Raw genomic sequence first — 16447 nt, forward strand, 5'->3', positions numbered from 1 at the left:
TGTCAAATTTATTGGCGTAGAGTTGCTCATAGTATGTTCTTATAATAGTTTGTATTTCTTTGGTGTTAGTTGTGATCTCTCCTCTTTCATTCATGATTTTATTTATTTGGGTCCTTTCTCTTTTCTTTTTGATAAGTCGGGCCAGGGGTTTATCAATTTTATTAATTCTTTCAAAGAACCAGCTCCTAGTTTTGTTGATTTGTTCTATTGTTTTTTTGGTTTCTATTTCATTGATTTCTGCTCTGATCTTTATGATTTCTTTTCTCCTGCTGGGCTTAGGGTTTCTTTCTTGTTCTTTCTCCAGCTCCTTTAGGTGTAGGGTTAGGTTGTGTACCTGAGACCTTTCTTGTTTCTTGAGAAAGGCCTGTACCGCTATATATTTTCCTCTCAGGACTGCCTTTGTTGTGTCCCACAGATTTTGAACCATTGTGTTTTCATTATCATTTGTTTCCATGATTTTTTTCAATTCTTCTTTAATTTCCCGGTTGACCCATTCATTCTTTAGAAGGATGCTGTTTAGTCTCCATGTATTTGGGTTCTTTCCAAACTTACTTTTGTGGTTGAGTTCTTGCTTTAGAGCATTGTGGTCTGAAAATATGCAGGGAATGATCCCAATCTTTTGATACCGGTTGAGTCCTGATTTAGGACCGAGGATGTGATCTATTCTGGAGAATGTTCCATGTGCACTAGAGAAGAATGTGTATTCTGTTGCTTTGGGATGAAATGTTCTGAATATATCTGGGATGTCCATCTGGTCCAGTGTGTCGTTTAAGGCCTTTATTTCCTTGCTGATCTTTTGCTTGGATGATCTGTCCATTTCAGTGAGGGGAGTGTTAAAGTCCCCTACTATTATTGTATTATTGTTGATGTGTTTCTTTGATTTTGTTATTAATTGGTTTATATAGTTGGCTGCTCCCACGTTGGGGGCATAGATATTTAAAATTGTTAAATCTTCTTGTTGGACAGACCCTTTGAGTATCATATAGTGTCCTTCCTCATCTCTTATTATAGTCTTTGGCTTAAAATCTAATTGATCTAAGGATTGCCACTCCTGCTTTCTTCTGATGTCCATTAGCATGGTAAATTCTTTTCCATCCCCTCACTTTAAATCTGGAGGTGTCTTTGGGCTTAAAATGAGTTTTTTGGAGGCAACATATAGATGGGTTTTGGTTTTTTATCCATTCTGATACCCTGTGTCTTTTGACAGGGGCATTTAGCCCATTCACATTCAGGGTAACTATTGAGAGATATGAATTTAGTGCCATTGTATTGCCTGTAAGGTGACTGTTACTGTATATGGTCTCTGTTCCTTTCTGATCTACCACTTGTAGGCTCTCTCTTTGCTTAGAGGACCCCTTTCAATATTTCCTGTAGAGCTGGTTTGGTATTTGCAAATTCTTTCAGTTTTTGTTTGTCCTGGAAGCTTTTAATCTCTCCTTCTATTTTCAATGATAGCCTAGCTGGATATAGTATTCTTGGCTGCATGTTTTTCTCGTTTAGTGCTCTGAAAATATCATGCCAGCTCTTTCTGGCCTGCCAGGTCTCTGTGGATAAGTCAGCTGCCAATCTAATATTCTTACCATTGTATGTTACAGACTTCTTTTCCCGGGCTGCTTTCAGGATTTTCTCTTTGTCACTGAGACTTGTAAATTTTACTGTTAGGTAATGGGGTGTGGGCCTATTCTTATTGATTTTGAGGGGCGTTCTCTGAACCTCCTGAATTTTGATGCTCGTTCCCTTTGCCATATTGGGGAAATTCTCCCCAATAATTCTCTCCAGTATACCTTCTGCTCCCCTCTCTCTTTCTTCTTCTTCTGGAATCCCAATTATTCTAATGTTGTTTCGTCTTATGGTGTCACTTATCTCTCGAATTCTCCCCTCGTGGTCCAGTAGCTGTTTGTCCCTCTTCTGCTCAGCTTCTTTATTCTCTGTCATTTTGTCTTCTATATCACTAATTCTTTCTTCTGCCTCATTTATCCTAGCAGTGAGAGCCTCCATTTTTGATTGCACCTCATTAATAGCTTTTTTGATTTCAACTTGGTTAGATTTTAGTTCTTTTATTTCTCCAGAAAGGGCTTTTATATCTCTCGAGAGGGTTTCTCTAATATCTTCCATGCCTTTTTCGAGCCCGGCTAGAACCCTGAGAATTGTCATTCTGAACTCTAGATCTGACATATTACCAATGTCTGTATTGATTAGGTCCCTAGCCTTCGGCACTGCCTCTTGTTCTTTTTTTTGTGTTGAATTTTTCCGTCTTGTCATTTTGTCCAGATAAGAGTATATGAAGGGGCAAGTAAAATACTAAAAGGGTGGCAACAACCCCAGGAAAATATGCTTTAACCAAATTAGAAGAGATCCAAAATCGTGAGGGGGGAGAAAGGGGATAAAAAGAGGTTCAAAAAGGAAGAAAGAAAAAAAACGAAAAAAGAAAAATAAAGAAAAGAATTAAAAAAAAGAAAACACCTAAGAAAAATGTAAAAAAGAAAAAATATATATATTAGATAAACTAGTAAAAAATCGTTAAAAAAGAAAAAGGTAACAGTTAAAAAAAATTTTTTTACCGGAAGGCGAGAAAAAAAAACAAAAAATGAAAAAGAAAAAAATTAAATTAACTGCAAGACTAAAAAAAATCACAGGGAAAAAGCCATGAGTTCCATGCTTGGCTTTCTCCTCCTCTGGAATTCTGCTGCTCTCCTTGGTATTGAAACTGCACTCGTTGGTAGGTGAACTTCGTCTCGGCTGGATTTCTTGTTGATCTTCTGGGGGAGGGGCCTGTTGTAGTGATTCTCAAGTGTCTTTGCCCCAGGCGGAATTACACCGCTCTTACCCGGGGCCGGGGTGAGTAATCCGTTCGGGTTTGCTTTCAGGAGCTTTTGTTCCCTGAGGGCTTTCCGTAGAGTTCCGGAGGACGGGAATACAAATGGTGGCCTCCTGGTCTCCGGCCTGGAGGAGCTGAGAGCCCAGGGCCCCACTCCTCAGTGCGCCCTCAGAGAACAGCGCCCAGTCACTCCCATCTGCTTGACCTCTGGCCACGCTCCGAGCTCACCGAGCCTGCGACCGGTTCAAGGTAACACCGACCTGTGAGCTTACTGTCGGCTCTGTCTCTGTAGCCGGCTTTCCCGTTCCAATACCCGCAAGCTCTGCGACACTCAGACACCCCCGATCCTTCTGTGACCCTGCGGGACCTGAGGCCACGCTGACCCTGCGTGGGCTTCATCCTGGTTTAGCCTTTGGAGCGATGTCCCTCAGTGGAACAGACTTTTAAAAGTCCTGATTTTGTGCTCTGTTGCTCCGCCGCTTGCTGGGAGCCGGCCCCTCCCCCCGGGGTCTATCTTCCCATCGCTTTGGATTCACTTCTCCGCTGGTCCTACCTTTCAGAAAGTGGTTGTTTTTCTGTTTCCAGAATTGCTGTTGTTCTTCTCTTCGATCTGCCGATGGATTTTCAGGTGTTTGCAATCTTTAGATAAGCTATCTAGCTGATCTCCGGCTAGCTGAAGTAGTCTCAGCCTGCTACTTCTCTGCCATCTTGACTCCTCCCCCACCTTTTAAATTTTTTTTTGATGGAGGAAAGAGCACAGAAGAATTCTTGGGACTGGTGTTTTCGGAACATATTTTGGAAACATGCTCTGTTAACTCTTAAATCATTGCTTGTTAGCTGCCCAAGGAAACAGCAAATTATTCTGTATATAAGTTACATTTTGCATTGATTTTCTTTGTATTTCCTGCAATTAATAAAGCACTGAACTTGGCCTTCTTTTTCTCAAATCACTTTTCTCCATAGGAAGTACATTATTTCCTCCTTTTTATAGGATCATTACTTTGTAATATAGAGATTACTATATAAATATCCAAATTTGCCACTTGGTTCTTAATCAATCTGTAACTCTCCTCATTGTGTACCTTATGATTTGGCAGAGCTTACTAATATACTAACTGAAGTAATCATTGTATATATAATTGAAAAGAAAAGAATGAGTAAGAATTAAACTGGAATTATTTGTTAAGGTTTTTTACATTTCCTGATTCCCAACTATAAACTAAAGTGAGTTGATGGTTTTTTATTGTTTCTGTCGCACTGAAAAGATCATCCATTGAGTGATTAAGTACTTAGTTTATGTATGCATTTTTTCTTTCATAAGTGCATTTTCTGAGTCTTTTTGGAGGGAGAACTTGTTCATATCCTCTGACAACTTTTCAATTTATTTTGTTCTTAAGGATCAGTACATTATTTTAAATAATGAGAAAACATTAGCAGAGAACCCGTTTCTGCCTTTCCCAATGCGTGCCCTCCCTGCTCTCCTACCCCCACACCCAGGCATCATCCTTAATAACTGTTTTATAACTGACGTATCTGTAGGCCTTGACTACTCTTTAAATGAAGTCCTCTGGTGACATTCTTTAAGAAGTCATAATATTCAGGGACGCCTGGGTGGCTCAGTTGGTTGGGCAGCTGCCTTCGGCTCAGGTCATGATCCCAGCGTCCTGGGATCGAGTCCCACATCGGGCTCCTTGCTCGGCAGGGAGCCTGCTTCTCCCTCTGCTTCTGCCTGCCATTCTGCCTGCCTGTGCTCACTCTCTCCCCCTCTCTCTCTCTGATAAATAAATAAAATCTTAAAAAAAAAAAAAAATTAAAAAAAAAAAAAGAAGTCATAATATTCAAAGGCAGTTGAATAGTAAAGTTGACTTAACTAGATCACCAAGGAAATGTCCAATACCCTGATGGGCATTCTTGATGGCCTTCCAGAATTGAAGATTAAGGCTTTTTAAAGCCTTTGACTTTCATTATTTTTGTTGCTATATATTGTAGTTGAATTCTTCCATTATAAAACCAGTAACCAGGATTTTGTTCTAATAAATCTGATTATTTGCAAGTATCCTTGTGAGAATTTATGTCCCTCATTTTGCTTGGTATTGTAATAGTGATAGATTAAGTGAGAAGTAATCATTTAGAAAAAAATGCATAATGTAAAAGTCATTTTGACCTCTACTCATAAATATATCTTATTAGCTTACTTTAAGGAGTAGCTTTCAGTAGGTCCTAAAAACTAGGGGATGTGTGTATTGGTTGGCATTATTTATTTAAGTGCACATTGCCTTTCATTTTAATCCCAAGTAGTCGTAAAACCCATGGGATTTTTTTTTTTTTTAAGATTTTATTATTCACTTGACAGACAGATCACAAGTAGGCAGAGAGGCAGGCAGAGAGAGAGGAGGAAGCAGGCTCCCCACTGAGCAGAGAGCCTGATGTGGGGCTCGATCCCAGGACCCTGGGATCATGACCTGAGCCGAAGGCAGAGGCTTAACCCACTGAGCCACCCAGGCACCCCAACCCATGGGATTTCTTAAGTCTCCTCATAGGCAATTGAGGCTAAGCTTTTTTCTACCTTTACACTGCTGAGGTAGATCCAAATAATAGTGGCAGCATTGGGACATTTTAGAAATTAGAAAAATACTTTCCCCTAATGAAGGAACACTGAAAATGAAGCTAAGTTTTAGAAATTTATAGCTGTGTATTGATATTGTTTCTTTTGTACTTTTCTTTATAGTCATATTCATTGTGAACTTTTATGATTTTGATTTTTAATTTAAAAAGAAAACAACTCACCAATATTTAGAAATAGTATCATGTCTCTTATGAAACTCTGTAAAAGTTATGCAAATAGCACCTAGGATTTCAAATCATTTTTGTTTTTAGTTTTTTAAAGTTCATTAAAAGCATTCTTATGGTTCATGTTTTTATTTTTTTCTCATTCTTTATCATTATGATTGGAACCTCTTTTAATTTAATTTCTCACACAGTTATTAGCATAACATGATCTGTTTCAGGATTGTCTTGGGGATCATCACAAAGAAGAACATATTAGAGCATCTCGAGCAACTAAAGCAGCACGTCGAACCCTTGGTGATTAGATATATCAGATCTCCTCATTAGACACCTTAGAAGTCAGGAAGCATGAAACTTGTGAACTGTTCAGTTCTGTCTGTCCCAGATTATCTGCTGAATAAAAAGATCCTACATGCTGCCAATTACATTTATATCTCATAAACTATGTCTGTAAGATTAATTTAGATATTTGTAAGATTCTGTTCACAGGAAGTTAGCAGAAGTTAATGTCTCTCATCAAAATCATTGGTTGCAATTTAAGAACTGTAAACAATTTGTTAGTTAAATGAGTAAATATTATTGGACGTTCTTAAAGTAAACACAAGTTTGTACCTAGCAGATACACTGATCTCAGAAGGTGCTTGACTGGTTAAAAATGTCTGCGCCCGCCCCCCAAAAAACCCTCCTCCTTTTTTATGTTTCCTAATCTTGTGGTAGTCTTGTGGTAAATCTAAGCTCACAAATGATTTTAACTGAGCTTAGCAGTGTTAGAATTGCCGAATGTTAAACAGATTTTTTATGGGCACACTAACTAGTGTGTAATGTTGTATATATTTGTGATCATAACATTAGTTCCTTTTCTGCTACACCTTGCATACCTTCACAGTCAAGAATGTGTGTCCTGCTGTTTCATTAGTGAACTGTACCTAGATTATATGTGTGCCCCTTTTGTATGATGTTTCCAGAATGCTGTGAGCAGCTTTTGGGGTCAGATGCATTTGTTTTAACTGGCTTTATGTCCTAGTGGTTTCATGACTAAAGATAAATTTTGAATTACCTTACCTTATAACCTAAAAATTGTCTGGCTTTAGCAATTAATGCCTGAAATTATTTTGCCCTGCAATTGTCATACCTATATAAAATCCGTCCCAGTTTGCTTAAGTACACAACTGATTATGTATTCCTGTTGTATGCTAATATTTCACAAGTGTTTCATGCATCCTTTTTTAAAAAACTACTAACCAGAATAATAAGTAGCTTCTCATTCATTCTGCTTTCTGCTTCACCTATAATAATCTTTTAGGATTGCTTCTTGATTTTTCACCTTTTACTGTAAGCATTAACAACCAAGACTTTCATAAAAGCACTGTATTTACCTTTTTTGGCCAAAATCAAAAGAGCAAAACATTGATGAGCGTATTAGAAACTTGGGTTGTTTTCTAGATTTATTCTTGGGGCTCTGAAGTTTGGGATTGGAGTTCTTTGTTGACTATCTCAATTGTATGTGCTTTCATGAAGATTCTGCATACAACTGGGCAATTCTTAAGTTATTTTTTTGAAGTTGGTTACGTTTGGTTTTAAAAAAAATGGAATATTGAGGAGATTTAGTCATCATATTATTGCTTTCTTGGTATCATGGCAATGAATTTTCCTTCTCAAATGGGATCAGTATCATTTCTTGTTCACACATCCTCCCATTTTTTTTTTTTTTTTTTACTTTTTTTGTTGGCATACATGAATCAAAGTACCTCTATTTCAATGAGGCATGCAGTCCTCAAGAGTCTTGGTGGAAAGGACATTGTACTGTTAGTGACCATGATACTTTCATATCAAAGGATGGTTGCTGGATAATTTAATATCTTTACCAGTAAAATACTCTTTGAAAATATAAAATCACAGTGCTTGCTTTGCTCTCTTCCTGTCAACAAAACGGGTTTAGCTATAGAGTTAGCTTTTCTTTTCTTTTCCCTTTTATTTTAATAGCAATCTTCTGTTTATTGCTTTCAGGCGCCTCCTTGGCATTATAACAAAAAAAGATATCCTCCGTCATATGGCCCAGACGGCAAACCAAGACCCCGCTTCAATAATGTTCAACTGAATCCTATAGATGAAGAGAGAGAGGAAACAGAAGAGGAAGTTCATTTGTTGAATAGCACAACTCTTTAACCTGAGGGAGTCGTCTACTTTTTTTTGTCCTTTAAAAAAAGAAAGAAAGAAAATCTAAAAGCCGGGCTTTTGCCACACAGTTTGCAAACACTGCTGGTGGAATGGAGGAATTGTTTGGGGAGGGAAAGGAGCGACAAGGAAGTGAGTGAGATATTTTCCTCGTCTAACCAAGAGCAGCAGCAAATCATCTCCTGTTCTGCACTGGATGCATTCAGCTGAGGATGTGCCCGGGACCGCGGGCTGGAGCGTTGGCAGAGGGGGCACTGCATTCTTGGAGCACCCGGAGCACCTGGCCTGTTACTCCGATGTCGCACAGACGCATTCGCATCCCTGTTTCTGGAGGGATTACTTTGAATTGAGCCATCGATAAGACTGCAAGGTCTTGCCCTTTTGTATCAAAACTGTTCTGTTTAATTCATGAATTATATAGTTAAGCATTATCTTTCTACATTCCAGAAGAGCTTTCCTTTCTCTCTCTCCCTCTCTCTTTTTTCTTTCTCTCTTGAGCTGTGACAAAGCCTCTTTAAATTGGTGTGCCCTTTTGAAACAGTCCTTTCTCATATTGAGATGTACTGTGATTTTACTGAAGTTTCATCACAAGAAGGGAGTGTTTCTTGTGCCATTAACCATGTAGTTTGTACCATCACCAAATGCTTGGAGCAGTCACATGCACCACAACAAAGGCAAATCAAACAGGTAAAATCTTGAATGAACCGTGAACAAAATCTCTCAGCTTGTGTGCATTGTGGTTCAGAATCAACAACACTGAATGTGACTTGTAAGGATAAAGAGTTTTCTTTTTGTTTTTTTTCTCTCAGACTTTATGGATAATGTGACTTGGTCTTATGCAAATTTTCTATTCTAAAACTACTATAATACACAAGTACTATTCAGCATAAGGAAACAAAATGCTGCTGCTTTGACAGTAAAGAGAAGGAAGTATTCTGTTTAGCTGTATCTGGTATTAATTGCATGTTTAAACACTGGAATTTTTTTTCTTGAAATTAGATCAGTCATTTTTTTTTCTTTCTTCAAGATATTTTATTGCTGACACTGAAGAAGAAATGTAATTCATAACTTGCACTAAATGTATATTTCTTTTCTTAAAAATTTACCATTCTTATTTATATTTTTATGGATTAAAATTTATAAAATACAGATCAGTTAATATCGCGCTTAAATAATTTTACCTTTTTAATGTGATTTTTATAGACTAATTCAGACTTACAAATATGGAGATATGAACAAAGTTTACACTGGGAACAAGGGTTTAAAAAGAGGTTGTGGTTATTTGTCTATGATCCAATGTGTACATAAACCTTTTTCTGATCTTTCACTGCCATCCTCTGGATTATGTCTTCAGACCTGTACATTTTGATTCATTAACTAGAAATTTAAAACACGAGAAATCACTTTGCAGATTAAAACCAAAAGTTAAATAATGTTAACTTAAAAAAAAAAATCAAACAACTGAAAACATCAGTTGCAAAGGTAGCAGTTAAAATATTAATCTGAACATAATCTTTGAATCTTGGGGTATATCACATCCGTAAGTGTTAATGTTTTGAGTATCCACAGTGTACATTTTTGCAGGATGAGTTGAAAATGTACTGGGGTGTGTTTGGAATTTTTGTTTTTGGAAATGTCTGTCTGAATCATGGTCTGAATTCACTATCAGCAAAAGCAGTTTACTTGAAGGACTGGCCTAAATAATCTGGGCTTATGCATTCTTGGTAATGAATGAATTACCAATTTGGTAATAAATGAGTTTTGCAGACAGACATTTTCTGAAACGTAACCGGCAATGAGCCGTTTTTACATTTTGGAAGTGACTCTTCACTTCCTAGTTCTTAAAAATAATATATCTGTAAGATCTTGAAGCTTTATTAGATCATGAAGCCATATTAGAATGACAGTTGAAAGTTGAACAACATTTTAGGAATTTTGTGAAACATTTCTCATTTTGCTATCTGCCTAAAATCAGTATTTTGTCTGAGTTTACTTCCCCCACCCCTTTGGCAGACTTCAAGCTTTCTTAATTACCCCTTCAAAGTTCATTTGGCCATCTGGAGTGAAATCTTTTCTAAATGATACTTCTATATATCTTATCTTCATCTTGTCCTGAGTGTCTCTGCAGTGTGAACTCCTCAGCATTGGCTACTGAATGGCTTGTTTGTCTTGAGTCTTCAAAGAAGAAACCAGCTTCTTTGCAGATAGCTTTGTAACATTAAACGTCACATGGATTTAATTTTCCATGTTTCCTTTTGATTTCATGTCCTTGTCCCATTGCTCATCCTGCTTCACAGACTGACATTTCAGGGTGGATATTCAAGGTAGATATTAATTTTCTTCCTGGTATGTTTCTATCCCTTGATGTGTCTTACTGCTAAAATACAGGAAGAGTGTTGTATTTCTAATGCATTCGGTGGTTTTCTTCAGTAATACTACCTGTTCCACTTTTCTTTTTGATATGTTGAGGTGTGTCTACTTTTCAACCAAATGATGAAATAGTGGAGACCATGAAATATATGTGCCTGGCTAATTGGCAAACTAATTGACCAAAATAATAAGTGGAGCGCCTTATTGGAGTACCCTTTTTGAGAAGGTATGATGAGAATGGGCAAGGGTGTCAGCATCTCTTATTAATAATTGTTTTCAGTTTTGGTTCATGAAGAATGCTTAGTTTGTTAATCTGTGATGTTGCCTAGAGCTGTATTTATCTGTTTTTATTTATACTAGTGTAGTAAAGCTGCATATCATTACAGTAAAAATGATTACTGTGATGAGTTAATCAGAAAATCTATTAAAATCTGTATGACAATGTGTGGTTTGGCCTTTAATTATATCTGTAATATCCTCCCACTTCTGCTGCTGCTCTATGCAGTGTAGGCCAATATGCCTGGCACATGTAGCCTCAAAGAGGTGACAAATAGAATGCTTCTCTCAGGTTACAAAGACAGGCAAGGGGGTGACAAAAGGAATAGATGCTGAATCAAACAGCAGGATATAAACACTACCAGCAATAGTAGAGAGTCTCTGCTTGTCAGTGCAATCTCCAGGTTTACAGAAAGATTTCACACCAGTTTACTTTCAAAAAAGAAATATTATGCTGTTGGCATGAATTTAAAACATGTAAATGATTTACATGATTTTTTAAAAAAGATTTATTTATTTTAGAGAGTGGGAGGGGCAGAGGGAGAGGGAAAGAGAATCTCAAGCAGACTCTGCATTGAGTGTGGAGTCTAACCTGGGGCTCAGTCTCATGACCCTGAGATTACAACCTACGCCGAAACACAGACGCTTAACCGATTGTACCACCCAGGCACTCCTACATGTTTCTTAAAAGATCACTTTGTAGGGGCACCTGGATGTCTCAGTGGGTTAAAGCCTCTGCCTTTGGCTCAGGTCATGATCCCAGGGTCGTGGGATTGAGCCCCGCATAGGGCTCTCTGCGCAGCAGGGAGCCTGCTTCCCCTTTTCTTTCTGCCTGCCTCTCTGCCTATTTGTGATCTGTCTCTCAAATAAATAAATAAAATCTTTAAAAAAAAATTCCATTGTACATTTGCTAATAGAACTGCCTAAAAGAAGGTGGTAACATTTGAATTCTTAAAAGATTTCAGTAGTCTAATACTAAATTCATTAAAGTAAAGCTATTTGGACTGAAAAGTTAAAGCTATTGGACTAAAAAGTCTGGAATAGATTTTTTTTTTAATCATTCATTTCATTTGATCATTCACTGAGCTTTTATTGAATACTTACTGTGTGATAGGTACTGTGCTGTGTTCCTGAAGCTTACATTCTAGCAGGGACAGACATACATGGTATGTCAGATGATGATACATATCACAAATTAGTTAGTTCAGCAGATTTTTTTTTCTTATTCCTGTGTGCCACACAGTTCTAGGCATACATAAGTCAGGAAATAATTCCCATTCTAATGGAGAGAAATCAGTAATGGGAATTTTTATAGAGGGTGATGAAAAAGGGCCTCAGCATTAAGGTGACATTTGAGCAGAATCTTAAAAAAAGTAAGGGAATGATAGTTATCTGTGAGGAGAATGTTCTGAGAAGAGGAAGTAGTATGTGCAAACATCCTGAGGTAGGATATACCTGACAGAAGGAATACCAAATAGGTCACTGTGGTTGGAGTGGGGAGTAGGGTGTAAGAGGAAGAAAGAAGTTAGGAATATAGTCGTTTGACTTTTATTCTGAATAAAATGGGAAGCCAGTGGGGCAGAAAAGTGACATGATCTGACTTAACGTGGTGTCTGGCTGCTTTGTTGGGGATACACTATAATGAGGAAGGGGTGGAAGGAGGGAGACGCAATTAGAAGGCTCTCAGAATAACCAAGGTAAAATATGATAGAGGCTCGAACCTGCCTGGGGCTGGTGGAGGTCGTTCAAGTGGTTGGACTCTATAGACGTTTTGGAGGTTGCATAGACAGGATTTGCTAATGGATCAAAAGTGGAGTGGTACAAGAGGAGTAAAGGAGGTTTCCAATGGCCACTGACTGAATTGGGAATGACTTCAGGAGGACTAGATTTGAGGTTGTTTACAGAGGAATTTTGGTTTTAGACATTAAATTTGAAATGACTTTTTGGCTTCAAAGTGGGGCGGTCAATTAGGCAATCGAATATACAGAGACTCAGGTTCAGGAGGAAGGTCCAGCCCAAGAGACCTGAAACATCTGGGAGGTATCATCCTGAGCCAGGAGGGGATCACCATGGGATTAAGTGGTAAGAGAAGCCAGGAACGTTGACATACATGTATACTTAGATTTGAGGTGATGAGGAGCCGGCAAAGAGGGAGCCACCAGTGAGGTAGGGGGAATACTGGTGCTTTAAGAGAAAGGTGGTCCCCTAAGGTAAGTGAATAAGTTTCAAGGAGGATCAACTTTTCGGGTGTTGCTGATCCAGTGAAGTAAATGGGGGCTGAAAATTGCCTAGTGGGAGATAATGGATAATTTTAACCCAGGCTGGTTCAGCGAGATTGGGCAAAAGTCTGATTGGAGTGTGTTTGACAGAGATTGATTAAAGGAACTGAAGGCAGCAATTTTTTATTTTTTTTTTTAGGATTTTATTTATTTGAGAGCATGAGCAGGTGTGGGCAAGGGGCGGAAGAGAGAGGGAGAAGCAGACTTCCTGCTGAGCGGGGAGACCTGTCATGAACCCTAGGATCATGACCTAAGCCAAAGACAGATGCGTAAGGAACTGAGTCACCCAGGCATCCCCAAAAGGCAGCTATTTCAGCTCTTGCTGAGTTTTCTGAAAACTCAATGTGTGAAAGACAGTGTTTTGTTTTAGGATATAGGATATTACAGCTTTTGTTATTGGTAGGAATATTTGAGAGGGAAAATTGATTTGAAGAGAGGGGAGAGGTCTTTGAGTAGGAAAGGGGATGGCATCTTGGGGGCACAGTGGGACATTAAGCAAGTCATACCAATGTGGAAGAGGCAGAGAATATTGGGTAGTTGGTAGTGTGGGGTGAGATCTTGTGAAGTTACTTTGCTTGTTTTTTCCTAGTGAAATAAACTGAGGGCTGGGAGGTATTGTTGCATGTTTGAGGAAAGATGTGGAAGTAGTAGGATGAATGGGCAGTAGTATGACAACCTGAGGTTAAAACAAGACCAGATGTCATGGTTATTATTTTTCTCCCCAGCCACCTGATACCAAGCAGAAGCAGGAGTAGGCAGCTTTTTATCAGGCTTAAGGTTCTAACGTAAGTACAACTAATGGAGAGAGGGGCAGTGGAGTAGATGCCAGGGAGTGATTATAAGGATGGAGAGTGGAATATAAGGGTGGGTGAAGAGGGAAGCTAGAATGCCGAGTGAGTGAAGAATAGTGAAAAGGGCTGTTAGATCAGTGAACTGGTGTAGGCTATGGTGGGGACTAGAGGAGAGGAAAAGATGGGTGATGATATTTTGGACAGTAGGATGCTTAAAGCAGATTAGGTTTGCATTATTGTGCTGACAGGGGTCTAGGGTGTGACTTTGGAGTTGATGGCTAATGAGGGGGACCGTCTAGATCAGGGATCAGCAAATTTTCTTCTGTGGCATGCCAGATAGTAAATCTTTTAGGCTTGGGGGCCATAATACTGCCAACTGCTCTGCCAAGCTATAGGCACACATAATACGCAAACGAATGGGTGTGGCTGCGCCTCCATAAAGTTTTAATCTACAAAAACAAGGAGGAGTGGGCCAGATTTGGCCCTCAGCCCTAGTTTGTTCACCCTGGTCTAGATATTGAAAAAAACTGTGAGGTTTAAGGTATCAGAAGGATCATCTGTGTAGATAGTATCTGTCATTGTGGCGAAGTAGTTTGTAGCACTCTCTTAGGATTAAGTTTTATAGCTTTCATTTTTTTCTTGGGTGTATCTTTCTAGGTGAGTGTTTGAGAGGTCATTCAGAAACTGTTATCAAGCTCCAGGAATGAGCTCAGCTAAATTTGAGTAGTGATTCTGTTAAATTCTTACTGGGATAAGGTACTTCACTTGTGAGTGTAGGCCCCTAGAAGGTGTTCTGTGAACAGAAGTAGATAGGCGGCGTGTGGAAATGACTAGAGCCATTGGATGGCCACATTCTAGGTAGATAAAAATATTCAGCAAACTGGTTTTTAGCAGACTGTGCTTCAGTGAGGGAAAAAAGAGAAGTTTGGTATTACCTAAGGATCTTCCTCTTTAATGAAAAATTTCAGTAGTTGGAACCTGTTTGAAACATGTTTGCAGCCCTCTGACACAAATTGGGAGTTTGAGATTGGAAATCCACAACTACAGTATCAAGATTATAAGAGCCATATTGGCACTGGTATCCAATTCAGTCTTGGCTGTTATATGATGCCTAGCTTTCTGAAAATACACATTCATCTTAGGTTTGTATAAGGGTGGATGAAAAACTGGTCTATTTTTTTGTCCCCCTTCACTTCACTTTGTTCCTTGGTAAGAAATCCTATTACAATCCATATTACTGATCACAAGAAGGTGTATTTTTAAAAAAGCTACAAACTATATTTGAAATTATTGGATCAAGGAATGGCAGAATGGCTAACATTTCTAGCCAAGCAGATTGGTTTCGTATAAGATTTCTGAACTTATTTGAATAGTCAGTATTTAAAAGATCTATATTAACTATTTCTGAATACTGCCCCCAGTATTAAGTACCTCAGAAACTAAGGAAGTCTGAGGAAAAAAGCTCAGGAGCTTCTAAAATGTTCAATTAGTTAAGACCCAATATGATTTGGTCAGCTTTTCTAATCAAAGTATGTGTGAGCTAATGTTCCTGTCATCTTACAGCTTCATTCAGATGGGGCTAGGACCGGCAGCTGCTTATGCACTCAAATGTGGCAGTTCCTTAAAACCACTCGAGACCTCACATCAGAACTATGAAAGTTCTGGTAATGAAAGGGAAGGTACAAGGGTGTTTTCAGTGTAGTTTGGCTACACTATTATATAAAACATCTCTTGAACAAAGCATCTTAATGTCCTACAAAGGCAGCCTGGACCATGGGAAGGAGAACAGATACTAGGTGGAGGCTGTAGTAGCAGAGGGGATTTTTAACTTCAGAAGACATTCTGTTGTCTGAGAAGTCAAGAATTCTTACTTCAAGGGCATCTCAGTGGTTTCCCAATAGGGTCATTTTGTTGAATGGAATAGGGTCATTTTGTTGAAAAAAAAAAAATAAATACATACTCAAAGATTTATGTTACTGAGAGGGACATATACTGATAAAATACATGTTCTTTAAAAATTTGCAGCTTAACTGGGGAGATGAGACAAGCTGTTCATATTAAAAATCCTGGCTGGAAGTGTTTGCTCATAGACTGCTCATACTTTAATGTCAAAATAGGAAGTTATCTCAAACTATCTTAAGGAGACAGCTAACAGGGTAAGTGACTCTGGAGACTGACAATTAAATAAAAGTTCTTTGGTTAAGTCAAGTCAATCTTCTGCCAAAAAACCCTTACAAGATGACCCAAGGGCTTTTTTTTTTACCTTGAACTTCTTACAAAGGGGGAAAAGCTTCAGCCCAATCCGCAGAGTTGGCTATTTTATATTTCATGGTTTGTGCTCTTATTCTTAAGGCAAAGGACATTTTGTCAGGCTTGAGGAGGGTATGAATCTGGTAAAACACAGCTGTAATCACAAATCTCTACTATAAATCCAATGATATAATTTGCAGTAGTAAACTTTAAATTAATAGTATACTGGTTAGTATACTATACTGTGTATCAATATTCTGTACTACATAGATTAGTAAATACTCTGAGTCAAAGAACTGTTTTAAAGAATACACCTAATAGGTACCCGGACCACATATCCGGGTATCAGTATCCCCAGATACTGTATAACAGTATCCCCTTGGAGATACTGTTAAAATGCAGCTTTGGTACCTCTGGGGTCAGGCACCAAGTTTACTTCCCCTTATCCCCTCCCTACCGCCCATAAATCCAGGCCTAAAGCTATAGCCATTATTAATTCAAGCCTGAGGAGTAAATTTTTAGTTGTCCATATGTTCAGTATTGAAAACAGGACTCCCTGATGAGAGGTCTGGTATCCACAGGCAGTAGACTGTGACTTCCTGTGACACGTAAGAGGAGGACTTCGGTTGTTTTTCAGATGTGATTAGGGCATCACCATTTAGATCACTGACTGCCATTGATCTGCACATGAAAGAAAAGGG

General features: G+C 38.5%; 1 protein-coding gene across 6 annotated transcripts in view; it reads left to right on the plus strand.

The window, feature by feature from the left end:
• CLCN3 (chloride voltage-gated channel 3) overlaps positions 1–10592 on the plus strand; it is a 104292-nt gene extending 93700 nt beyond the window's left edge. For 3 of the 6 annotated variants that reach the window (XM_082727280.1, XM_082727281.1, XM_082727282.1), the window contains 2 exons: positions 5827–5902; positions 7613–10592. In XM_082727280.1, coding sequence (XP_082583406.1) covers positions 5827–5902; positions 7613–7771 — 235 coding nt within the window. In that variant the 3' untranslated portion in view covers positions 7772–10592. The remainder of the gene's footprint in view (positions 1–5826; positions 5903–7612) is intronic. The other 3 variants (XM_082727283.1, XM_082727284.1, XM_082727285.1) reach the window with 1 other exon arrangement.
• The last annotated feature ends 5855 nt before the right edge of the window (positions 10593–16447 follow it).

The sequence above is a fragment of the Mustela nivalis genome (genome assembly GCF_964662115.1).
Source record: "Mustela nivalis genome assembly, chromosome: 4".
Lineage (NCBI taxonomy): Eukaryota > Metazoa > Chordata > Mammalia > Carnivora > Mustelidae > Mustela > Mustela nivalis.